The sequence below is a fragment of the Beta vulgaris genome, chromosome 6 (genome assembly GCF_026745355.1).
Source record: "Beta vulgaris subsp. vulgaris cultivar EL10 chromosome 6, EL10.2, whole genome shotgun sequence".
NCBI classification, from domain to species: domain Eukaryota; kingdom Viridiplantae; phylum Streptophyta; class Magnoliopsida; order Caryophyllales; family Amaranthaceae; genus Beta; species Beta vulgaris.
Genome location: NC_079207.1, coordinates 63,715,459 through 63,741,717, shown reverse-complemented (window position 1 = coordinate 63,741,717; position 26,259 = coordinate 63,715,459). Strand labels below are relative to the sequence as shown.

Here is a 26,259-nt window from a genome sequence, read left to right as displayed (position 1 = left end):
ACACCTTAATCTAACATACTATATAATCTAGTTATTTGACTATATTTTTCATTTTAGTCAGCTAGAAAAGAACGCTAATTTGCTTTGACGCCCTCTTATACAAACCATAGCTAACAAATTTGACTTTTAGAGCCCGTTCGTTACCACAAGCAATTTCCAAATTTTGGTTTAAAAATATTTTAATTTATATACTCATACACAAATCATGTATAATGAACTTAAATTACTCTCTTTTGTACCAATACTATTATTTCAAAACAATGACAACTAAAAAGCTAAAAACTGTAACTCAACTAGCACTTTGGAGTTAACAATTTCCTCTTACCTTTCGAAGGCTCATGCTTACTCATAAACCCTAATGACCTTACTTTTCTAAATCAAATCATATTGACCTATACAAAATTTCACTCGACAATAAAAACACCTCCAAAAACCAAAAGATAATTCCCAATACCATAAAAAGAGTATCACTACCCACTAGATTTATTTTTTTGGTCCTACTACGAGGAGTTTCCAACCGCCTTTGGCAAGTGGACTAATCTTCCGCGGGAGTTTGCATGAGTACCTCAAATGACAACATCCCTCCCAGCCGAGATTTTTCTAATACCCAAAACTCGAACCCAAGACCTTGATTAAAGAACGAGAGACCTTTAACCACTCACGCCAAATCCAGACCCAATTGGTATCATTACACAGTAGATAATTCACAAGAAAAACACCTTTCATAGAATTGATACCCAACTTTTCTCCTTTTTTCTTCTTCCAAAGATGCCCAAACTTTCCTCACTACTACTACTAGTCTACTACTACTACTAAGGCAATGAGGAGTTGGAAATTCGAACAAAATTGCGCATCAACCCCTGTAAAAACCCTCGTTGTTTTCTACTACTTCCAATAATTCCTAAAATTTCTTCCACCATTTTCAACTTTCAACCCTTTTTTCTTCACTTTCTCTCTCCTCCAACTACACACTCTCTTTCATCACTTCCAATTGCAGAGAAATTCCGACCTTCGAAGCTCCGTCAACAATGGCGGATGAAGAGAAATCGGAAACTACCGCCGACAATAGCGTCGGTAAGAAAAAGCGTTTAGATATCGATTTTACGGAGCTTTTAAGCGCCGATGATGATAAAGCAGTGGCGAAGATTGTTGTTGTGTCGGCTAATCGACGGCGAAGATTGCCGGAAAAGGAGAAGGATTCGTCGGATAATGATTCTTGTGGTGTGGAAGATTTATCGTTTAAGTCTGATCATGAATTGGAGAGTATGATTGATAGAACTTCTAAGAGTTTTTCTACATTATCAGCTAAATTGAATGATAAAGGTGCTAAACTTAAGGCTAAAATGGAGTTGTGGCAGGGCGAATTGGACCGTCGCCGCCATCGCCGTGAACAAGAGGTCGAATTTTGCCCCCTTTTTACTTTGGTGTACTACATTGTTAGGCTCCAGGAAAACGATTTTCTTCATTTTCCGTTGTTTGGTTGGACGAGGGATTTAAAAACGAAAACTAAGGCGGAAAAGAGTTTTTCATCGCTTTGTAAACATTTTGGTCCGAAAATTTAAAGGAAAACTATTCTCCTCCGGTTTCTTATACTAAGAGCTTCATTTGCTCCTTCTTGACTTAATAGTTTTCCATCAAACCGAACAATGGAAAAGTAATATTCATGGAGAAATGTTTTCGATCATACCAAACGTACTCTAATTGAAAATTTAGGATACTTTTATTGTATAATGTTGTTGCTTTTTATGAGAGTAATTTTGGTTAGTGTTCTTTTGATGATATAGTGGTGATTGCATGCATCATAGAGGTGAGGTTTGGATATGTTTGATGGTTAGACTTCACTGTTTTTGAGGTTCAAAAGTGGTCTTTTGTTATTATTGCCATCTTTGAAGTTGAAAAAGCTAATTATGCTTGAAACTGGAGATGCGAGAATAGATGAATTTAGCTACACGAAAAGAAGGGAGTATTTTGCCATCTCCAATGTCGGTTTCATTTTGTTCAATTAGTTGTCTATAACTAAATAACTAATGATAGAGGAGCTGCATAAACATTGTTGACCCCGAATTTACTTTGATAGCTACCGTTGTTGTTTAGTTTGTGGGGATGTAAGAATATCTTATGCTTTTATGTGAGGGTTTCTATGCCTCTGCCTGGGCAGGGAATAGCTGGCTCTAAGGATCATGATGCTCCATGCCTGGTTCTGGGGTCCTATATGTTAAGGGTGTCGTATAGTTTTTCTATTTCTTTGAGATGATTTTGAGGATTGTTGGATGTTGGTAATGTTAGGCAAAAGATACTGGTTGTTTCTTGAGGAAGGTGAATCATGATATTATATATATGTTGTTCTGGTTACTGTCAGCTGTTCTATACATTTACACTTTTAAGCTTGTGCTTGTATTATTTTGTGCCACAATGCGTTCTGCATATACCTTGAATGGGGTATTATATGCTTGGAGAATTTCAAAAGTGGTATTGTTTTAACTTTTTGGTAAACAAACAGGTGGCTCATGGATGCAAGAAGCCAGTGTACTCTGGGAGTTCGAATATTAATGGTGATGTCATTTTCCTTGGATCATTCATTTTTTAATAAACCTGCCCATGTCAGCTAAGATTGTAACATTGACTCTTGAGGTTCTTTGACTTTCTTGTTCATGAGCTACATCATCTTGAGGGCTGATGCACAGACATATTGTGCTTTATTTATGCTAAAGCCTTAATACTTATAGTGTGTTTGCTCTGCATTCCTAGGGCTACACTCTCCACTACTTTATAGTGGTCGTTTGGTTTTCATGGGAAGTCAAAATTCCCATGAAATTGCAATTCATAGGAAATAAATTACTTAATCAAATTCATGGGAAATTGGCTAAATTGTTTGGTTGACAATGGGGGAATTAAATTCCCATGGGAATTTCTACTTACCTAGGGGGACCTAGGTAAGTAACTTCCTCCATTTTGTGGGAACTCAAAATTCCTAGGAATTTCTAATTCCTTCATTTTGCTATTTTGTTGTCAACCAAACAACTCACCAATATTAATTCCTAGGAATTTCAATTTTCCATGTTTTCTCATATCAACCAAACAACCACATAGTGTAGGGATACAAGGTGGAAAATTCTGAAATTTGGAGGTATTTTGTGCATTAAGTGATAGTATGAGGGGTCTGTGGTGAATTTTCTTTGTTGAATGTGGTGTCATCGCAACCATTTCATATGTATCAGATTTCTTCTGTGGGTTGTAGATTAATCATTTTTATTTTCTCTATGGTGTACTGTTTCTTGTTGTGTAGCATATAGTTCAAATTCGTTAGGAATTTAGGTTGGTAAGTCATGGTGCTAGGCACATGTTTGAGACTACTCTTCTGATACATGTAAGCAAGTAGTATTTATGTACCTGCGATTATGTAGAGAGATGGGTTCTCATCATTGTCCTGGAGCCAAACTCTGTTGAGCTTATTATTCAAACTCTGCTAGAACACTTAGCAAAATCAGCTTGTATGACTTATTGAATCGCCTTGGTAACAATTAAAATCAACTAGAGAGGTGCTGCTTGCTGAGTAGATGTAAGGCAAAATTAATAACGGACTTGCTATGTTATTGATTTGGACATATTAGAGGAAGTTTTATCTTTTTTGAAGGCTTAGGTATTTTTAGAATCCAATGTCAGCTTGATAAATGAAATTTTTGTGGCCATGCTCATTTGGACATGCTTTCTCCAATGAATGAAGGTAATATCACTGGGTTATTCTAGGGTGAATCCGATGTTGAAATATATTTTTTAGATAAGAAAAGGATGTCAAATGGATGAGATGCTTTGTTTGTGTGTGTTCTGAGTGTTGCTTCCTGTCCTTACAGAGTTATATCTTCCTGATGCCAAGTGCTATATATTTTTGCATGACCCAGGTCTCTGACCATGGAGTTTTGAGTTATTATATTTTGTTGTAACTGATTGTTGATCTATCATCTTGTGGCCAACTATTTCTGTGTTTAGCATCCAAAATTACTTGGCAGCAATGTGCATGATGGTCAGAAATAGTATTAGTGATAATTCGACATTGAAATAATGCTAGTTCTGTTATATCGTACTTCCTCCTTTTTAAAATAAGTGTAACATAGGGGGAGGCACAAGAACCAAGGAGAGGAGAGAGATAGTGAGAAATAAAAAAAAGGAACTCATGTGATGATTTGATAGAGAGAACTCAATGCCAAAATAGAGTAACACTGCATTTATTTTGTAACTTCTGAAAATAGTAAGTGTTGCATTTATTTTAGATCGGGGGAAGTACAAGATTGAGAATAAACTGGAGGCTTATGCCTTTTCCATCAATACTTTATGCTGATTGAGTTTCAGATGCCTCTCTGTCTCATTTCTCCGTAACAATGGAGTAATGATATATGCAATTGCCTTATGTTCGACCAAACCCACCAACATGCAATTTGTAGAATGGGCTATCTTGACTCGCTTTTGTTTTGGATGCTGTAATTAGCTTTTATCTGGGATGTATTTGATGTTAGCATGGGACTTGTGAGGCAAACAAATTTGCTTGGTTAATACTTCCCAACTTGCTATCTATTAGAAGGTTTGTAGATTGTAAACCATTGATAGTCCTGTGTTGTGTCGTTTTGCTCCTTTTGGTTATGATTACTTGTAATGGCATGTCAAAGTTCAAAGCATCATGCTATAAGTATTATTAGTTTGCTAAATGTTTACGTTACCTGCTGTATGCGATACTCAAGATACACTAGTCTTGTTTCCTATCTCCCTTTTATTTTAGTATTTTTCAAAGAGGACTAACAAAGGAAACACCAACTGATGCTATAGGTGCTTTAGGTGGACCGCAAGCATCTCAATCCTCTGCAATGTCACCGTTTGCCTCCTCCTTTATAAAGAAGTTGGAAGAGGATAATCCAAAACTGGAACAGAATGTATATCTTCTATCATGTGGCTTCAGTCATCTACTCTTTCTTGTTGTTGCTAATTAGTGCATCCATTTTAACTGCGAATACATTGCAGACCAGCAATCAAGCAAGTAATGCATTTGACTGTGAAATTTCACATTTGAATCGCTGTGACAAGTCGAAAAGGAAGTCAGCTGAGAAGTTACCACAAAGCAAAAAAGCAAAACCCGGGATGTTGTCAAAAGAATTTGCTGCATGGAATCCTGGCGATCGTTCTTCTCGCAAAGGTGGAAAATTTATGCGTTTGAATGGAAAGCTGGCTGGCAAGAATTCTTCAACTGTCTCTCTTCCTCATATAAGGGAGAAGATAGCTAGCTTATTTGGTGACAAGTATGCATAGCTTATTTTCTTTTTATTTTTGGTTTTTTCGAATTTGTTCTATTATCTCACCGTCGCTTTCTCTTTCTCCTTTATGGCTTTAAGACTTGCGTAATTAGTGGAATGTTCTATCAGGAGGTCCTACTGGATCTGTGGTTTATTAGAGGTAGGGTTCCGCCAAAATCTTTTAGTATTGCATCCTCTGAAGTTACGATAGCAAAAGTGGCACAATGGGGTATACGGCTCTACCTACGGGCTGGTCATTTTTTCTCAAATTGTATGAATTTATTTTTTCCTGTTGATGCTGATGCAGTTGTTTTTGCTCTTGTTAATCTGATTCAAGTCAATAATTTCTCTTGTTTTAAGTTGCTTTCATGTCCTTGTTTAGAGTTGGCTGTTGCATTTACTGGTTCAGTAGCAAGTATATAGTCTGACAATCCTAATAACTATTATGATTGTTTTAGATCTCATATGTTGTAAACAATTTTGTGTATTGGTCAATGGTGTTTTCCTTTTCTGTGTGGTTTTTTGTTGGTTAACTGGGTGTCTACAATTTGCATAGACCAAAGTCGAAATTGTGTTATTTTCCTTTTGTTTTTTTCTTGTGTCATTTGATATCATCCACATTTTTGTTTGCTACATGTCTATTACTTCTTTTGTTCTGTATTAATCACTTCAAACCCATTATTAAAAATGTTTCTCTTACGTACCTACTTTTTCACATGGTATTTGGACCCACTTGTCTTACATACGTCGCTAATTTTTCCATTTGAATATGTGTGCCCAAGCCATATAGAGTGATTCATGAAGAACAAAGGAAGTATTTTTTTATTTATTACTTCCTCTTATTCTTTTAGTTGACTCATTTCCTTTGGGCACCCTTCCCGAGACACTATTTTGAACCTTTATATATTTAATTATCAATAAGCAAAAACTACAAAAAATTTATATTCGGAAAATATACATTGAGACGAATCTAACAAGATCATACATGACTATGCTATTCCTCGAGTACAAGTTACATGAGATAGTCAAAGTCATGTATGTGAATAGTGTGAAAAGTGTAAACAGGTCATCTGAAAAAACGGAGGAAGTATATCCTAGAAGGCTTGGACAGTTTTCTTAAGTCCCTTTTTAAGTTGTGAATTTATGCATCAAATATAAGACTACCCCCTTCTATGCATATTAATAATTTAGTTAGCTTTAGTGACATTTGCATATGTATTAAAATTTGACACTAAATATTGTATTGATAATAATAATAAGCTATAGTCTTATTCTGATATCATGAAATTGCATTTAATGCCGCCTCGGTATTTTAGAATGTCTTATATTTTGATATATTTTGAAACTAACTTTTTTGGGCTGAAATACCTTATCATAAAAAATGGGCGGGTATTTCTTATGTGAGAAAGAGAAAATTTTGCATCTTGTATGTCATTGCATATACACTCTTCCGTGTTTTTCTTTTCATGCTGGCCACGCTTAATGAGTTTTAGAACAAGATTAAGGTTGATGTGACACCTTTAGTCTTTTGGAATATTATTATGAGATTTTATATACAACTGTGTTCATATTATGTTCCAAATGTCACTTGAAAGTGAAATGTCTGTTCAACTTTTATTTGGATTAAATTTTGTGTGAATTTGACTGTTAATCTTTCTACAGTGATGATTCTCAAGCTCTGAATTCAAATGGCTCAAATAATGAGGAGGTATTTCTCCCCCCCCCCCCCCCCTCCAACTTTTTCTAGATTCAGATGGAGAATCTTTTATATGATAGAAGTTGCCCGGCATGCATGATTTGACTTGATGTAATACTATCCAGTAAAATGTCTATTGGCGTGAGAGCAAAATGAACCATTGTTGTTGAGATTATTGGATTGGTTAATTTTTTAAAGACGGGGAAGAAATATAATATGATAATCTGTTGCACTGAAAACCACGTGCAGGCTGTTGTTTTGGTGGATGAGGAGGAACCTGAGCTTCTTGAGAGACAACAAGAAGCTAAAGAACTACTGTCAAGGTTTGAGAACCTTAGCTCTTTTTTCTCTGGATCGAGTATTTCCCCTCTTCTACCTCCCTGTTATTTAAATAATGCCAAAGTATATTTACTCTGCATATTTACAGGTCTAACGAGGGAAAGATCTATTATCCATCTAGGTATTTTTTTCCCCTTCAAATCAGCACATGCTTACACAGCAGACTATCTGATCCTTTTTGAGACGTCTGTTCGTGTGAACTTCTTATTGTTTACATTTTTCTATCTGCTTTACTTTCATGCAGGGAGGATCCTGAATCTCTTGAAATATTTCGCGCAGAATTGAAATGCCTAGAACCTGGAGAGTGCTTGACTTCGACTATTATGAACTTTTATGTAAGGTATATGATCATCACCTTTCTGCAGAGAGCAGAAGTAAACTTATGACCTGCAATTTTATTAGTTCTACAAAATCTGCATTTTGAGAATGAAAAAGTTGTAGTGAATCCCATCCTCTTCGAATCACGTTAATATTACAATATAAACTACTTTTTACTTGATGCCTATCACATACTACCTCTCTTGTATAATATCCACAGAACTAGGAGTAGTTTATCTAATATGATTGCGGGTTAGAACACTATTACCTGCTTTTACCATGGGCTCGATTGATCTTCAAAACGCGAGAGGTTTGATGGTTACTATTGCTATTGATGATTTATTTAATCTTCCCATCCGGAATTCATACTTTTTATGATGAGCAATTGAGCTTTGCTTAGTGTAAGGTTAAAACTTGAGACACTTAATTAAGTTATTATTGGTAATTGGAGGTAGTAAATCAGATCCTTCAACTTCAATGCGTTCTTTTCTTTAAGTGATTTATCTAAAAGGCTATTTGGTACATGGAGAACTTCATATTGGTACGATTCTCTCTGTTACGAGGGATGCCAATATCATTCCCAAAGACTAATTCACCCTCGTACTGGTTATCCTGCTCCTCTTCCCTCAATTGCTAAAGCAGGTAGAAACTTTGATTTCTTGTGAAATCTGTGTCCCTCCTGATAGTTCTGCTCTCTATCTTGTCTTTGGCTGGTGCCTTCTGCTGGAAACCAGCTAGAGAGACTGATTTTAGGGCAAGTAAACTAAGGATATGATGTATTAAATGAGGGAAAATCCCCTGGATCAATACAACTGGGCTCACTTTCGAGAGGTGAGTTCTATCCAACTACAACAAGAAAGTTTTAAAGGAGATTCTTCTATGCCTTAGCTTATTCCTCAGTCTACTATTTATACTACCAGTGGAGCCAGGGAAGCTTCCTTCCTGATTTACAGAAGTTTCCTGCCCGGACACCTCACCAAGGAATAATCATAAGATCAGTCCTAGGTACAATTCCCTAAGAATATTCTGCTACAGCTGTCATGCTCTGCCCTTGTCTTCTTCTGGTGTAATACCCTTCTTGCCCCTTCTTGCATAAGTGATTAATTTCTTTCCAGTGCCCTCAGTCCCATGTTGATTTCCAGCATTACTCGTCCCCCAAAGAGCCACCTTGTCCTCAAGGTGGAAGGTTGGAAATCTCTCGGCCATCATGGTGAAGTCTTCCCAGGTAGCTTCATAGGAAGGTAGGTCTTTCCATTTGATGAGGACCTCCGTGGGTTGAGAATTGTCCAATGCAGGGGCCCTGATGTTCAAGGGAAGGGGGCCCTGATGTTCAAGAGTGCTTCGGGGACTATCTCCATCACCAACTCTGCAGACAATTGGGGTGGAATTGTGGGGTTGACTGGGATAGGGCCAACAGAGTGCTTGAGCTGGGATACATGAAAGACAGGATGTATCCTGGACATAGGGGGAAGGTTCAGTTTGTAAGCGACAGGGCCCACTTGTTCCAACACCTCAAAAGGACCATAAAACCTGGCGGCCAGTTTGTCATTTGCTGATTTAGACAGGGACTTCTGTCTATAAGGTTGGAGTTTAAGGTAAGCTGGCTCACCTACCTTGAATGACAGCTCTCTTCTCTTTCCATCCTCGTATTGCTTCATGTGCTGTTGTGCCCTTAGCAGGTTAAATTTGAGGTCATCCAATATTGCATCCCGTTCCATTAACTGTTCCTCCACTGATGATACTAAGGTCTGCCTGCCAGTGTATCTGGTGAGGTGGGGGGGTGGTCTCCCATATAAGGCCTGGAAAGGAGTGCAGAGGGTAGATGCATGCCAACTGGTATTGTACCAGTATTCAGCCCAGTGGAGCCACCTGACCCAAGATTTAGGTTTTCCCCCAATGAAACATCTCAGATAACTTTCAAGGACTTTGTTCACAACTTCTGTTTGCCCGTCTGTTTGAGGGTGGTAGGAGGTGCTGTGATGTAGGGCTGTACCTTGCAGCTTGAAGATTTCTTTCCAGAAAATACTGAGGAACACCTTATCCCGGTCTGAGACTATGGTGAGAGGTGTGCCATGAAGCCTAATGACTTCTTTAGTGAAGATTTCAGCTACTATGGGAGCGGTAAAGGGGTGCCTTAGCCCAATAAAATGAGCATATTTTGTTAATCTGTCAACTACCACGAGTATGGAATCCTTACCATGAGAGATTGGGAGGCCTTCTATGAAATCCATGCTGATTTCTTCCCAAACCTGATGAGGAATGGGTAGGGGCTGCAGTAAACCCCCTGGGTGGGGTCAGTGAGGATTGTTTGCTTTGTTGACAAGTGTGGCAAGCTTGGACATATTTGGCTACTTCCCTGCACATCCCAGGCCAATACCACTCTGAAGAGAGTCTGTAGTATGTCTTGAGGTCCCCTGAGTGACCTCCTATTGGCCCATCGTGGTACTCTCGTAGAAGATCTGCAATAAGGGGGCACTTGCTGGGCAGGACCAGCCTTCCCTTGTACAACAACTGACCTCGTTCCACTGTGAACCCCTTTGGGTGCCCTTCCCCTTTAAGTACCTGTTGAGTTACTTGTGCAATGAATGGGTCCTGCTTTATGGCTAGCAGCCATTTCTCCCAAGCGAAGGTGCAGGATGTGGTGAGGGATCCCAGCTCCAATTTTCCCCCGTGTTGCCTTGACAAAGCGTCCGCTACAATGTTAGTGTTCCCGGACCTGAAACTGATATCAAAGGTGAATCCCAGCAGCTTACTAACCCACCTTTGGTATTGAAGACCAATCTTTCGCTGCTCCATAAGAAATTTGAGACTCTGTTGGTCGGTTTTGATGGTGAACCTTCGACCCAATAAATAGTGCCTCCATTTCATTACAGCCAAGACAATTGCCATAAGCTCCTTCTCATAAATTGATTTTAACTTAGCCCGAGGACCCAATGTCTGGCTAAAGAAGGCTATAGGGTGTCCTTCTTGGGATAGAACAGCCCCCAACCCATAGCTAGACGCATCTGTCTTCACTATGAAGGGCTTGGAAAAATCGGGCATCGCCAATGTGGGTACAGATGTCATGGCTTGTTTAAGGGTGAGGAAGGCTTGGTTGGCTTTTGGGGTCCATATGAAGTTGTCCTTCTTGAGTAGTTGAGTTAGGGGGGAGGCAATTTTAGCATAGCCTGCTACAAACTTTCGGTAATACCCTGTGAGACCCAAAAATCCCCTCAATCCTTTGATGTTCGTGGGCTGTGGCCACTCAGTCATGGTTGTAATTTTGGACTGATCCACAGAAACTCCTGCTTTAGATATCACATGGCCCAAGTAGGCTATCTTGGGCTCCCCAAATTCGCACTTCTCTGCATTCACATAGAGCTGGTGTTTGGCAAGTTGTGAGAGGGCTAGGTCTAAGTGTTCTTTGTGGAGTTCAAGGGAGGGGCTGTAAATTAGGATGTCATCAAAGAAAACCAAGATGAATTTTCGGAGGTAGGGTTTGAAGACTTCATTCATCAAGGATTGGAAGGTTGCGGGTGCATTGGTTAGGCCAAAGGGCATCACCAAAAATTCATAATGCCCTTGGTGAGTGCGAAAAGCGATTTTGTGTTCATCCCCCTCTTTCATTCTAATCTGATGGTAATCGGATTTCAGGTCCAGTTTGGAAAAAATGGCGGCTCCCCTCAATTCATCAAGGAGTTCATCAATCATGGGTATAGGGTACTTGTCGGGTACAGTGGATTTGTTGAGGGTACGGTAGTCTACACAGAATCTCCAACTACCACCGTTTTTTCACTAGAAGAACCGGACTGGAAAAAGGGCTGGAGGAGGGCCTAATGAGCCCGGCTTGCAACATATCATGGATAAGGTTTTCTATTTCATCCTTTTGAATCTGGGGATACCTGAAGGGTCTGACGCTAATGGGATCGTTGCCTTCCTTCAGCACCACAGCGTGTTCATGGCCTCGGACTGGGGGTAGGGTGTTGGGCATAGAGAAGATTTCTTGGTGTTCGGCTAGGATGCGTGTCAGGCAGGGTGGAATTTTGTGGTGGTGGTTATGCTCCTGCTCTCCCTCCAGACCATTAAACTCCACTAAGTACCCCATTCCTCCTTTGGTAATCGTCTTCATCATCGTTCGCAGGGATACTAGAGTCCTGCCTAACGATGGATCCCCTTTTAAGGTTATTGTTTCCTGTCCCACAGAGAATTTAATGGTTTGGGTCTTCCAATTATTGGTCATGGTTCCCAACTTTTCAAGCCATTGTATTCCCAATATCAGGTCATAGTTGCCCAACTCAAGAGGAAGAAAATTTTCAATAATTTCAATACTTTGAAGCTGTAACAAGATGGACTTACATTCTCCATGTCCTTGGACTATTTCGCCGGTGCCCAAGGTGACCCCAAATCCGCGGGTGGGAGTGACCGCCAGTCCTAGCTTCTTCACGAGGGTGGTGGATATGAAATTGTGGGTGGCCCCGGGGTCAATCATCACCACCACTTCTTGATCTTGGACTGTCCCCTTTAGTTTCATAGTCTTCGGGTGGTTGAAGCCCATTACTGAGTTTAGGGAAATTTCGGGTTGACTCACCTCCAACTCCACCTGACCCGAATCTGTTCCACCATCAGCCGCCAAGGGCTCCGCCTCCTCTTCCCCACTTTCTTCGCAGCTCATGAGAACGCTGAGCTCTTTTTTTCCGGCAGCGGTGTCCCACATGTCACTTGTCGTCGCACCTGAAACACAATCCCTTTTCTCGTTTGGATTGTATCTCCTGATCCGTGAGTCTCCTCACTTCGCCCATGGATCTCGAAAAATTAATGGGTTGGCCAGATTTGGGTGGGTTATAGTGAGAGAAAGATTGGGGAGGGTAAGTTTTCTGGTTTTGGATGGTGGGCTAGGTGGATTCGGTCTGGAAGGCTGTGGGGTGAGAGCTTGGGTAAAAACGGCTTTGGGTTAGGGTAGGATAGGTTCCAGTTGTTCTGGGTCCATTAAGGTTTCTTTTGGGCTGGGCCCACCTCAATTTCTCCTCCACCTTGATGGCCAAATCCATTGCTACCTCCAAACTCCTTGGGCCCAAAAGCCGTACCTCAGCCCGAATATCCTCATTAAGCCCCATGAGGAATTGGCCCTTGGCTATTTCTTCAGGTATTCCTGCCAAGGGCGCTAGCAGTTCAATGAAGCGTCGTCTATACTCGGATACTCCCTCTTGGAGTTGTTCATGCCCCAACCACTGCTCGTGTAGTGTCCCCGCCGCCGTGGGTCGGAATTGGCGCAAAATTAGAGCTTTCAATTCTTCCCACCGTTGGATTTCTCTCCGGCCATTTTCTCACTGGAACCAAAGCAAAGCATCTCCTTCGAGCGCCACGACCGTCGCTTCGACTTTCTCCGTCTCCTCAAGGCGGTGGAACTTGAAATACCGTTCGGCCCTCAGTATCCACCCATCAGGGTTAATTCCATCGAACAACGGTAAGTCTAATTTCTTGAACCTCCAATTCCCATGGGTTTGGGTGGGTGTGTTTGGAGTGTAGGGTGGTGGTCGTATGGGAGTTTCTTCCGGTTGTTCGTGTGGGTTAAACGGTGGGGGTTGAAGGGGGGGTTGTAGTGGTGGTTGGAAGGGTGGTCTAGGAGGTGGGTTAAATGGAGGTGGTTGGTGAACACTGTAGGTGGCGGAAGAATCTTGCGAAGTTCTGGGGGCTACAAACACCGCCCTCATTTCAGCCATAAATTTCTTCTGTTCTTCCCTTAACAAATTCATCGCCAACTCCTGATTTTCTCTGTCCCGGTCCGCTCTTCCATCGAGACGTTGGCCCATCTGAGCCATTTCTCCAGACAACTTCTCTGCCATAGTTTGTTGATTCATCATCACTTCGTTGAGGGTGGCGTGCATTCCAGCGAAATCCAGTTCCAACTGCTCCACCCTTTGTATTTGAGTGGGGGCCATGGCTACCACCTTGCTCTGATACCAGGTTTGCTGGAAACCAGCTAGAGAGACTGATTTTAGGGCAAGTAAACTAAGGATATGATGTATTAAATGAGGGAAAATCCCCTGGATCAATACAACTGGGCTCACTTTCGAGAGGTGAGTTCTCTCCAACTACAACAAGAAAGTTTTAAAGGAGATTCTTCTATGCCTTAGCTTATTCCTCATCTACTATTTATACTACCAGTGGAGCCAGGGAAGCTTCCTTCCTGATTTACAGAAGTTTCCTGCCCGGACACCTCACCAAGGAATAATCATAAGATCAGTCCTAGGTACAATTCCCTAAGAATATTCTGCTACAGCTGTCATGCTCTGCCCTTGTCTTCTTCTGGTGTAATACCCTTCTTGCCCCTTCTTGCACAAGTGGTTAATTTCTTTCCAGTGTCCTCAGTCCCATGTTGATTTCCAGCACCTTCCTTGCTTTCCTGAAGTGAGAGTCAGAAAATTCTCTCATATATGGATATGAAAGATGATTTTCTTGGGATGAGTGCTAATATCACATTTCAGGAATCAACTTCTTTCCCATGAGCAGCTCCCTGTAAATGGCCATTCTTAAAGAGGGCTGTCTAGTAAAGGCGTATGTGGACACAATTCAGACTGAGAAGGTTTGCAGGAAACCAGTTAGGTTGACTCTCGCTCTAGTGGAAGAAGGCAGGTGGAAATGCGCGGAGCTACCAACTGATAAACTATGAGAAAAGTAGAATACAAATATTGTCAAGGCTAAATTCATGAGGGACTTGGATACCAAATTGAAAAGGCTCATAATAGAAAGTCTTTTCGAGTAAGATGAAGTTTTGTTACTTGGTAGATTTCCATAGTATTCTTAGAGTAGAAATGGTTGGAAATTCATGAACTGGCTCTTGGAATGTGAGCTGGGAAATATTATGCCTGCCTAGATATATGAATGGGTAGCTGTTACTTTCAATATTACACTTCAGAGTTCTGAGGCGAAAGATTTGTTGTGGTCCAGTCAGATGATGATTAGCAAAAATATCTAGATCTTTCGTTACTCTCCTTTTTCAGCGATGGCTTTAGTTGTACAATAGGTGTATATTCTTTTTGGTGACAGAGGAGCATTTTGAAGGAAGTTGCATCTCTAGTAGAATTTAACCCCATTGTCATTCTTATCCTCACCTTTGGTTGGTCAAGTTCTATATGTACTAGAGTTTCTGGTTCAATGAGGTGTGACTCCCTTTTCTTCTGTTGGGCTTTTTTCTAACTACCGGTATATAAGGTCAACACACCATATAAATTCTACTGAATTCTTGAAGCCCATTATGGAGATTTTTCTTCTTCATCCACGTGGACTTCATAGAAATCTTTATTTCCTTTGCAGTCCTTTGTGAGACTTTATGCTTGGAATATGTTGCATTGTTTATCTTGGATGCAATATTACCTTAGTGGTTTTCATTTTCATTTTACTTTGTGATGGGGTGCTATAGCAATTGTTTCACGATCCTAGTTAAGTGGGAGCCTGTTGAAGCTGAACATACAAGCCCATTGTTTCTCTGAGAAACTGAGATCCTTCTTTTACCATCTCCTTATTCTTTCGAGGGTTGGGGGGGGGGGGGTTTCCCTCGTATGTTCAATGTAAGGAAGTGTTTGAGGAAATATATATTTTATTTTTTTTTGCACGAAGTGACAATCCCTAGATGTGCATAATACTTTTAGTTCATTGCTCTATCTAAAAGAGTTTTAAATACATCTGTCTGTTTTCATTGTTGAGCAGTTTGTTCAAGAGTCGCCTCTGAGTTCTCCTGACATGAGTTCTCTTTCTTTTAGTCTTTAGAGACAGCTAGTTCTGATCTTCTTTGTCGCGAAAATGTTTGAGATGTAACCTTCATCCTGCTGTGTAGTCTTACATGGAAGCCTGATTTTTTTTTTTTTTTTTTTGTCTCTCCTTTATTTCCTCAGTTGGTTCTGTTTGTGATTTTGATTCTTTGCCTTTTGTAGTGCCTGCAATATTGATTATAAAGTGAGAAGCTTATTTACAGAGTTTTGTGGCTCATGAAAATTTATACTTATATCTTAGACAAGAGTTTAAAAACAGTAAGACATGACGTGGAAAAAGTTTAGTTTTAAGTATAACGTAATAGCATTTTGGAAAAACTTGAATTACAATAACGAACTTTATCAGTTTGTCAATTAATCTCGCAACTGTAATGATTTGCAATGTAACACTACGAGATGACACTTCCATGATTTGTGACCATAATAACAATTAAGGCCGCAATTGGAATGTTTTTCCTACGTTGGGTGTATTTGAAAATTGAGGAGCAGGTTGAGTTATGGTGTATATCGGTCATTAGACATGTGCCTGTGTTTGAGTTGATCCAATTATCCAGTTAAAGATGATGATAGATCCTAATGATTAGTAATTTTTTTGTCGGTGAGACTAACTTTTCAGTGTCTAACTTGCTGTTTAAAATGCTAGATATCTCCAGGAACTGTGCTCTTCTGCCGATACACCTCAGCATGGTTTCTATTTTTTCAATACATACTTTTACAGCAAGCTCCAAGAGGCTGTGGCATACCAGGTACACCCTGAAATCCATCTATTCTCACCCCTACTGAATGGAGGCACTATTCTGTACTTCTGGTTTACTCGATTGTTTTGGAGTTTTGATGTGTCCTTTTTGGTATTTGTGTTACGTATCAGCATATTACTTTCTTGACTGATTTCTTTTTTCTTTTTCCTTTTTGCATGTTCCTGAAGCTGTTTTACTTTAGGTTCACGTCTTCTTTCATTATGGGTTTTGGTTGTTGAGCATGATCTGTCACTGATTCTATGTTTGTAATAGTCTTTTCTTCCAGCCAGTATTTTCCTAACAAGTAGGAGGCTTAGCCATCAGGCATAGTTGATCTGTTTCTATCTTTTATCTGGATCAATGTAGTGTTAAACCAATGATTCTTTTATGTGTTTCAGAATAAGGTTGACCACTTGGCAACTGATTGGTTTTGGATTTTACTTTTCTACATCATCTTGACATGGCATGAGCATAAAGAGGGTTCGAAAATCAGTTTTTTTTTTTTTGGAATCACTTATTTTGGCTTTAAAATAGAAATTAACTTGTATAACCCTTTAAGGTCATCTTTGCATGTAACCTCCATATAATGATCGCCTTTGTTGGTAATCCTGAATCTTGAAACCCTCCTTAAATTGGATGGAAAAACTAACTTGTTAATACTTACGCAACTATCTGATTTGGAATAACGTTTGGCCTATCTTCAAATTAAAGGATCGGCCAATAAACAAGTAACCCCCTTTTCTTTTACCTTCAATACGCGTCCTCTTTGTCCTTTCCCCTTTTTGTGTGAAACCTCCACTCCTCTCCCCTTATCTACGAACGTTCTCTCTTACTCCCTGCTGCAGTTGCCTCACTCTTTCTCCCCTTCTTGTGAATAATCCCCCTCCAGGCCTTCACCTTGTTTTGCTGTTGAACTGCTGGTGCTAGAAACATCATTAAATGACTACAATGCTTGAATTGCTGTGGTTTTCACCTCTAGTATGTAGAAGGCTAGATTTTTCCCTCTCACTCTCTCTACTATCCTCTCTGTTGGTGGTTGTGGGTGATTGAGATATTGTTGACTTGAAGGTTATGTCTGGGGGGTGTTTTATGGAGTAAGTGATAGCCTCTGGAGAGATTTTGGCTGGTGGAAGTAATGGTTCTGACTTCTAAGTGATGTGAAATGATGGTGACTTTGAAAGTGACGTGGACAATAGTTAGGGGTGGATGTGGAGTCTTTGCGGTAGTTTTAAAGTGGTTTTGTGTGCCTTTTTTCTGGTCGTACCATGCTGGATTAGGAGCTGCGGGGATGGGGCTGTACTCAGCCAGGGGTCTCAAAGGAAGGGCATAAGGGGGGGGGGGTTGGAGTTATCTTTTATTGTTTTTGATTTGTTCAAGATTTACAAAAAGGTTTTTGCTGTTTCAAAATTGAAAGTAGCAAAATTATTAATGATTTGGTGGCTTTCTGTTAATTGTTACTTTATTGAGGTTTTCAGAGTTAGGGGTTACATGAGCAGTTGGCTTAAGTATATAGGGTTACATGAGATAATAGTCTAACCCCCCCTCCCTTCAAAATCTGGGTGGAGAATGAGAGGTGGATGTTGGAGTCCATGTGGATTGAAGAATCTATACAGGCTGGGAGAAGCTTTTGTTCTTGTCTTTTCAATTTATAGTTCATCATACAACTACAATGTTTTTATGAGCCTGTGAGCTACGGACATTTTCTTGGAAACACTTTTAAAACCACTAGTATGTGGAGTTTGTGGACAGAACAAAATGTTTAATTAGCAAACTTAGTAATAAGTATGATGGACCACCTTCTTGCAATGCTCTCTCGATAAACCCTTCCATGAATCCCAGGAAAAGTCAGCTTGTGAGTTATTCCCCCCTGCCCATTCCAAGTGCCGGAATTTATCGCTACGTAGTAACACCAGGCTTGCCTCCTAAAAGGAGAGAAAAAAAAGGAAACAGGTATACAATGAACGCAGTAGCAAAATGTCTGCTTTTGATTGTTAGGTGCTCAAAATCTGCTTCTGCTTTTTTGTATTTTTGAAGATCACCTGATGCTAAACATCCCATTAATGAGTCTTTCTTTTGCTTCAATGTAGAAGAGTGACAAGGAAGCTTTCTTCATGAAGTTTAGGAGGTGGTGGAAAGGTGTCAATATATTTCAGAAGGCATATATATTTCTTCCTATAAATGATGAGTAAGTTTGAACATTCTCATTTGGGGTTCTGCTAGAAGCCTAGAAGTGTATATCTAGTTTAATGTTTCAATTGAAGTCAGCAGGGGCTACTCCCCAATGTTTGATATGTATTATCACTATTATGTTTTCTTCATTTTCTGCATGGATGACAGCATAATATCACTTTGACATCCCACTTTTTTCCGGGCTCTTGCATAAAATTTTCTTCTGTGAATAACTTGCTGCCTTTAAAGTAGCAATTAGGAAGAAAATGCTATTCACCGCTGGGAAAATGTAGGAATGAAGATATAGCTGCAAAATATAAGGACACCAAGGTGACGGTAAAAGAAGCCATTCGATAAGCAAAGTTAAAGGTATCAGAAGGTATTGATAACTAAACTTGAGGGCAGATGAAAGATAAATCAATAAACTATAGCTACAAGAAGACAAGTGTCGAACAAGGACTTCTTAATTGTGAAATGTGTGGGGTAAAATATCAAAGGATCTTCCAGCCTAGGATAGAGAAATTCATGATTGGTGGAAAGAATACTTTGATGAGTTCGTTGATGAAAGCCAAATGAGGTTGCATTTTACATCTCTATTGAAGAGCGAAAAGTATTTCCAGGGTACATGTGAAGAATTCAGAGAATGGAGGTAGACGACATTGAAGAGTATGAAACTGAAGAAAATGCTAGTATCGCTGTCAAGGTTTGGAGATGCCTAGGGAAGGTTTGTATTGATTGGTTTAACATACTTTATTCAACAAGCTTTGGAGGACAAACAAAAAACTGCAAGATTGGAGGAAAAACACTTTGATACCAATTTATGTAAGGTAGTAGGTGACACACAATGCCCAAGACTGCTTAAATTATATGGGATAGATTTTATGAATCATACCATGGTATGGTGGGAAATTAGACATAATGAAATATTAGAGTGCGAGGGCCGGAGAAGGAATAGCATATGAATCTAACTGACAAAGAGAAGACTTTTAGTAAGGTAAATTCATGCTTTGGTGGGAAATATGGAAGAAAGGTATTCTTTGTAAATATATTGGCTTAGCTAAGGACATGTATTGGCATGTGAAAACAAATCTTAAGATGTGTGGGGTAACATAGGATTTTCTGACTACAAGAGGACCACATCAAGTTGCAATAAGTCCTATTTTCTTGGAGGTAGTGATAGGTAAAATAATATAACCTATCCCGGATGAGCTACCATGGTCATTGTGATGCATGTTGTTTGCAGATGATATTATGTTGGTGGATATTCCTAAAGATGGGTTAATGTTGAATTGGAGCAATGGGTCCAAAGACTCAAAACATTAGAATTCCGGGGTCAAATTGGACTTGGATTATATTGGGAAGATGGGGGTAGCGGAGATGCACATATTGAGATAAAATAAACGTGTGGGAACACATTAAGATCTAGAATTCAAAATGAAGATAGTCATATGAGAGATGGAGTTTTAGACATTGAGGATAAGCTAAGAGACAACCGTCACGTTGGTTTGAGCATGTGAGATGTCATCTAGATGAAGCAACCGAGGGAGGCTAGAGATGACTTGAATGGATGGTGTTAGATACAATATGAAGATATTAGGTTTGTGGGAGCATATAGTACTTTGTAGAAAAGAATGAAGAGGATGAATGTAGGCGACCACCTGAAATAAAATTTGACTTGTGCAATTGACCCCATTGCTATGCGATTAAGGCTTTGGCTTTGTTGTTGAATAATTGGCTGCTGTGAAGAAAATTCCTTTTGGTTATCTCTACTTTCATGTACTGTTTGTTGGGAAGTCTTCATAGTCAATAATTGTCTGATTTGTCTCTTTTAGCCATGTAGGGGTGTCCTCATTGGTGGTGACTCCCATCTTTCATTGCAAATAGGTATTTGTTTTAAGAAATGGAACGGCTGGTACTTGGGTCTTTGTCTACACTTGTGATCACTATCTCTTTTACCGAGATCTTGGCAAGTTATGAATGATATAGTGTGCTTAAATTAATTTGGAATTTGATGCACGTGATGCACTTCTATAGTGATGGTATCATCTATGTTATGTGGATTTTATGTGTAGGTCTGTTATCTATAATATCATGATTCATGATTCTGTTCTGTTTGCTATATGATAAATCATCTTTGTCATGGGAGTGAATAAAGTTGTGAGGAAAATATCACCACACACAAGAGCTATTGTTCTTTGAGGATGTCTGCATCTAGGATTCTAGGTTGCACACAGATACGTCAAGATTTCAAAATTTAGGATTGGGTACGCATACCAATACAGGATATGTATCGTATCGGGTGCGGGTATGAGTACGTAACTTAGAAGAAGTACCTGTGCTACATAGGTCTGCATACTCACCTGCTATCTGGAAACCAGATGAATTTCAGTGCATCCTGAGCTTCTTTCTCTTGTCCAAATAGCAACTTGAGGGATGTTATTGCTTTTTTAATCTAATAATTACGATTTGCACGAATGGACCTCAATCACCTTGTATTTATAAACAACACTTCTGGTCAGGAGGAGGGTGTTATTAAGTTGGTTGAAGCTTACAGCAGACATTTGTTTCTGGTGTCTTATGTGATAGGTTTAATAATATATTTCATTTCTGGATGCTTAGAATTCGCTTGGGTGAGACAATGCTGGACTCAGCAGTTAGATTGTGCTGCACAAGTTTTTGTCTCTGTTAGTTCATGTTCTTGTTGAGGGAAAGAGGAGTTGGAGTATCCATTTAGAAGCTGAATTAAGGACTAACATCTGAATGTTTGTTCTTTTAGAAAACACAAGTGACGTGTTAAGAGATAGCTTGGCTCCTTCAAAAGAGTGAACAGGTGTTAGTTTTGATTCTTCAATATTGCTTTTCCATCTCATTATGAGCTAGTTTTTGAATATTTTGAATCTAAAATCTTCATAATTAATTCACATCTTTACAGAATTAGTTTAAAAGATATAATTTAAGATTATCTGGAGATTTTCCTGTTAAAGAAGATACATTGGTTTCAATAGAAGATTTTTTTAGCTTCGTGGCAGTGGAAAAATCTTATGAGTCTGAGAGATCTTTTTAGCCAAGGATTGCGGTGGCAAATAGGGAGTGGGGAGGCTATTCGTTTCTGGGTCGATAATTGGGTATTTCAATATCCGCTAGCTTCTGTTTCCCCTCCCCCTCCATATGCTGACTCTATTCGAGTTGTTGATTTTATTTTGCCCAATAAGTGTTGGGATCGGGCAAAGTTGTCTTCCTGTCTTCCCCCTCAGTTAGTTGATAGGATTTGTTCGCTTTTTATTCCTGTCCATTCTCAGCCGGATTCTCTGATGTGGGGACTTACAGCGGATGGGGAATATTCGGTCAAGTCTGGAGCGAGACTAGCCCAAGGGTTTTTTAATGAGAGAATGATTCCTGTGGATTATGCTTGGATCTTGAAGCTTCGTGTACCTTCTAAGGTAAATTTTTTTCTTTGGAAAGCATGCAATGATGGTTTACCTTCTAAGATGCGACTTGAACGAAGCCATATTTTTCTTCCTCAAGAATGTTCCTTTTGTAACTTCCACTCAGAATCTATTAATCATCTCTGTTTTTCTTGCCCCTTTATGATCGATACCTTTGCTAAACTTCACGATGATTATGCGTGGCCTGATCCTCGTGTGCTGTCCCATTTGGTTCATCAGCCTTTTAATCTGATTATTAATTCTTATAAGTCGATGGTTCCGGTTCATGTATTCTGTCAGACTGCTATTGGTTGGTGGTTTGTTTGGTATTTTAGGAATCAAGTGATTTTTCAAAATGCCTCTATTTCTTTTTCTTCAGCTGCCTTAGTTACCAAGAACTTCTTCTCTGGTTGGCTCCGCTCTTCGGGAGAGGAGCTGAATGGGTGGGAGGTTTCTGTCTCTCCACGTCAAAAGGCTGGCAAAGCGCCTCGTCAGGGAGATTTTGTCATTTGGGCCCGTCCTCCTGTGGGGTTTGTTAAATTAAATTTTGATGGTTCAAAGCTTCAGAACGGGCAGTCTTCATATGGCTTTGTCATCCGGGATGATGCTGGTGGGTCATTTAAGCGGGTGCCCAGTCTCTTGGGTCTTCGATTTCGATTCTCCAAGCTGAAGCTTGGGGGCTGCGAGCTGGTGTTCGAGCGGCTGTTGAGCTTGGCGTCAAGGATGTTATCATCGAGGGTGACAATCTTGTGGTTATTAATTCTATTAAGAAAACCTGGTCTATTCCGTGGGAGATTGCAAATATTATTTCTGATGTCGAAGTTGATCTCTGGGAGTTTGCTTGTTTCAGGATTTTCCACATCTTCAGGGAGGCTAATAGGGCAGCAGATTTTATGGCCTCTTGGGGTCATCAACATTGCTCTTTGGTTTTCTATGCTCCCCCTTTTGATGTTGATTTCTCTCTTATCATCCGCAAGGATGTTTTTAAGTCCTTCTTTCCTTATCAAAAAAAAAAAAAAATAGAAGATTTTATTTCCTACAATATCTCACAAATGATTTAGGCGCAATTTTTTTAGCGAGTGACGTGTCATTTTTGGTTTTTGTTTTAGTAGTAATGGATGAATGCCCATTAAAGTGAAGAATAGTGTACACATACTCTTTAAAGTGGTCATGAAGGATCAATCATGTTCCTTACAAGGCACTAGTGCTGCATATTTTTGGGAAGAAAGCTGGGATTTTGTTGATACCATATGGAGCCACCGTCGTGAGCAGTATAGCATGTGAAGAGATGTCAAGCTTATAGGAGGTCACCACTGTCCGTCTTGAGTCTTTTCACGCCGTAGTATAAAAAACCGAAAAACAAGTAGGTCTCATCACAAGCCTAACCGAAGCTCGTAAGCTCTCATGAGTTTCTATTTCCATGAAGTCTTAAATTCTATATGCAACTTAAATTGTTTTTTAAGCTAGAGCTTTCAAGATCAGGAATAACCGATGGGAAATGGGAGGCTGTTTGTAGTAATATGTGTTCATGTGTTTCTATAAGCTACATGATTTAGTTATTTGAAGATGTGACAGTGATTTCATGAATGTCAATGAGTGTGAATAAGGTTTACTGGTCGGTTCAATGAACTTTACTTTTCAGTGCTTCTTCCTTCAGTGCCAAATCTAATGTCTAATTTGTCCTGGTAAACGAACATGTGCCAATTGTCATCTCCCCTTAACCGTTTGTTGGATGCCCTTGTAAGTTACCCTCTAATATCGATGCATACTTTCCTTTTGTCTGCAGCAATCATTGGAGCTTGGTGATAATATGCATCCCTGATGAGGAAGATGAATCAGGACCAATCATACTTCATCTAGATTCGTTGGGATTGCACTCTAGTAGTTTGATCTTTGATAATATTAAAAGGTGAGAGAACTTTATTGTAGTATGGTATTATACATCGTTAAGCTATGGCTCTTAAATTGTGATTGCAAATGTGAATCTAAACCAGTTGCACACCGACAAGCGATTCATGGTGGTGGTGTGTTCTGCCCCTTCTGTTATCAAGCAGCTAGGATGGTGGCATATGGTTTTGCCATCCATGTACCAATATTGTAGAGAAGTTTGAATACTTTGAATTATGGGAAAGTTATACAAGAAGCAGCAGAAGATGATATTGAAATGTTCCCTGAAAAAATTAGCAGTACTAAAAAGAAGAAATCCTTAGTAATATGAAGTAGAATGAGAGGAATTACATAAAGCAGTACTCTGACCTTCCAAATTGTTGCTCTTCATACCAAAATAAACATGGGATGCCTGATTGTAAACCCCCTTTCCCCAGAACTTGCCCCCTTTTCTTAGTTATGACAAAGTGAAAGAGCCAGTCTGAATATGTGTGATTTCGCATCTACCCAGTGTATAGGATATGTATAAGTAGCATTTTAGTGGAGGTGAACTAGGACCAATGAATTCCAAGTCGAATGGGTCTAGCTTGCCGATGAGTTTCCCTCTAGCTTGACCTTATGGTTCACAATGATAATGATCAATTTCAGATTATGATTCAGGTATACCCTAGTGAATCACTACGGTTTGCATGGACTTCTTCTACTGCTATGGTGTCTGAGCTCCATTTTCTGTTCAATATGTACTCAGGCTGATGATGAATTATAGTGTCTGATACGATTAAATTGATGTATCATAGTTGCTGTATCATTATTTATTTTTTCTAATAATGGATTATAGTGGCTGCTATGATAAAGGAAGTGCCTGGATCTCTGCATGATTTAAACATACGTTATGGTACAGCACTTCACAGAATGGATAATGAAGTTCTTACCAATGGATAAGAATTAAGATGCAGTTTTTTAAACTGACCGACTTATGCTTTGCTCAGTTTGTTGAAAAATGAGCGGGACATTTTAAATGAAGATGTTGGTGCTGCTAATGTCCCCATAAGTGACAGGATATGGAAAAATCTTCCCCGAAGAATTGAGCAGAAAATTATCACGGTAATTACCTTATATTATATCCCTTTTTCTTCTTTCCTTTGCAACTTTTCCTTCTGTTGGGGGGGAGGGGGGGGGGGGGGGCGTGGGGTTTGCATTTCCTTTTTTTTGGCGGCTTTAATGAGGTATTCCGTTTGGTTCAGTCTATCTTCTTGCATGGCTTTATAAGCTCCAATTGAAGCTATTTCCTTGAGAGACCTGGAAGTTCTATATATAATCTCACCGAAATGCTTACCCCCATCACTGACATCCAAATCTGGGCAGCTATTGCTTGAATTGAGAATGTGTAACTGTAATTTTAGAGTAAGGTTGCATCTCTTTGGACCTTCCTAGACCTTCTATTGGGATGCATAACAGGGAGGCGGCATCGCTCATCTTAAACTTTGACGTTTTTTCGTTTCTATTCCCTCTTTCCATCTCAATGCAGGTTCCTCGTCAGACTAATGATTATGATTGTGGTCTTTTTGTGCTGTACTACATGGAGCGCTTCATTCAACAGGCACCTGAAAGGCTGAGGAAGCAAGATCTATCTATGGTACGTTACCAGATCCCTATTGGGATGTCAGTTTCACAACTTTTTCTCTTTGCTGGTATGCTTAGACGTACTCACTTACCTGCACTACTCTATTTCCAGTTTGGTAAGAACTGGTTCAAACCTCAGGAGGCCTCGAGTTTGAGAGGAAAAATCAAAAGGATACTCCAAGAGGAATTCCACAAGGCACTAAGAAACGACAAATGTACCTGGGAACCCGTGTCATTGTCTGCAACTGCTGAAAAAATAGATCGCACTGAAATTACATGACAAATGAAACATATTGCTGTGTCCCTATACTTGGTATTGACTAATTGCTGCAGAGTGAAGTTCAGAGCTTTCTTTCCCTAATACCTACGACTTACAGTGCCAACGAGGGTAATGATGCATAGGAGCTGCACATACATTATCTAGTTAAACTTTGTATAGATTAGATTAGAAGTAGGGTCCTGTTCATGACCCCATCATTAAATTGTAGAAAGTTGTGGGGAGGATATAAGCCAGAGGCGGGTTTTTTCAAAGGTTTTCTTGTCAAATGTACAGAATCTGGAGAAATTCTGTAATCAACAATGTTGGCCTGTGAAAGTCATCTTAGCTTCATTCACCAGTAGCATCTATCATGCTCTTATATTTTTGTATAGAAGATTTTTGGAGCAAGAGGTAATAAAAATGGTGTCATTTGCTTCGTTGCTCAGCAGAACTCTGCTCTTCTGTGTCCAGTGCTTGGCTTCATCTGTTTTCAATACTTAAGAATAGCCTTCTTTTTGTGTTTGGTTGCGATAATCAGTTCCACAATATAAAGTGCTTTGCGTAGATATATATTTTAATTTTTTCAGGTCGCCAAGATATCCGATCTCAGTTAACTGAGAGAGAGAGCGCGAGCGCACTCACAAAGGCAGCAGATTCATGTGATTGAAATTTGAAGGAATGAATAGTTACATTAAAAAGAGATGTTCGCATGTATTTTGTAACCAGAAAATATCCAAAATTGTAGAATGTATATATTATGTGCATTCGTGAAGTCCTCC

General features: G+C 39.6%; 1 protein-coding gene across 4 annotated transcripts; it reads left to right on the top strand.

Moving 5' to 3' along the window:
- Positions 1-750: 750 nt before the first annotated feature.
- Positions 751-25,931, top strand: LOC104897398 (ubiquitin-like-specific protease 1D). Of its 4 annotated transcripts, none has more exons than XM_048646344.2 (14): positions 753-1,397; positions 2,501-2,552; positions 4,819-4,922; positions 5,011-5,285; positions 6,942-6,987; positions 7,225-7,298; positions 7,403-7,435; positions 7,594-7,654; positions 16,034-16,126; positions 18,205-18,302; positions 23,498-23,620; positions 24,588-24,702; positions 25,127-25,234; positions 25,334-25,931. In XM_048646344.2, exons 1-14 carry the CDS (start codon positions 1,029-1,031, stop codon positions 25,499-25,501), a joined length of 1,719 nt encoding a protein of 572 aa, XP_048502301.1. In that variant the 5' UTR covers positions 753-1,028; the 3' UTR covers positions 25,502-25,931. The 4 variants fall into 4 exon arrangements, with proteins under 4 accessions (XP_048502304.1, XP_048502302.1, XP_048502301.1 ...); XM_010684264.4 differs by having other exon boundaries at positions 754-1,397; positions 7,559-7,654; positions 16,024-16,126; XM_048646347.2 differs by lacking the exons at positions 25,127-25,234; positions 25,334-25,931 and adding an exon at positions 24,437-24,493 and having other exon boundaries at positions 751-1,397; positions 7,559-7,654; positions 16,024-16,126.
- Positions 25,932-26,259: the final 328 nt, after the last annotated feature.

Bases quoted from the DNA above. Each gene is read 5' to 3' on its own strand.
- LOC104897398 (XM_010684264.4), top strand. From the start codon at position 1,029: ATGGCGGATGAAGAGAAATCGGAAACTACCGCCGACAATAGCGTCGGT. The intron at 7,436-7,558 runs GTATTTTTTTCC...ACTTTCATGCAG, and splicing joins AAGATCTATTATCCATCTAG to GGAGGATCCTGAATCTCTTG. The intron at 16,127-18,204 runs GTACACCCTGAA...GCTTCAATGTAG, and splicing joins AAGAGGCTGTGGCATACCAG to AAGAGTGACAAGGAAGCTTT.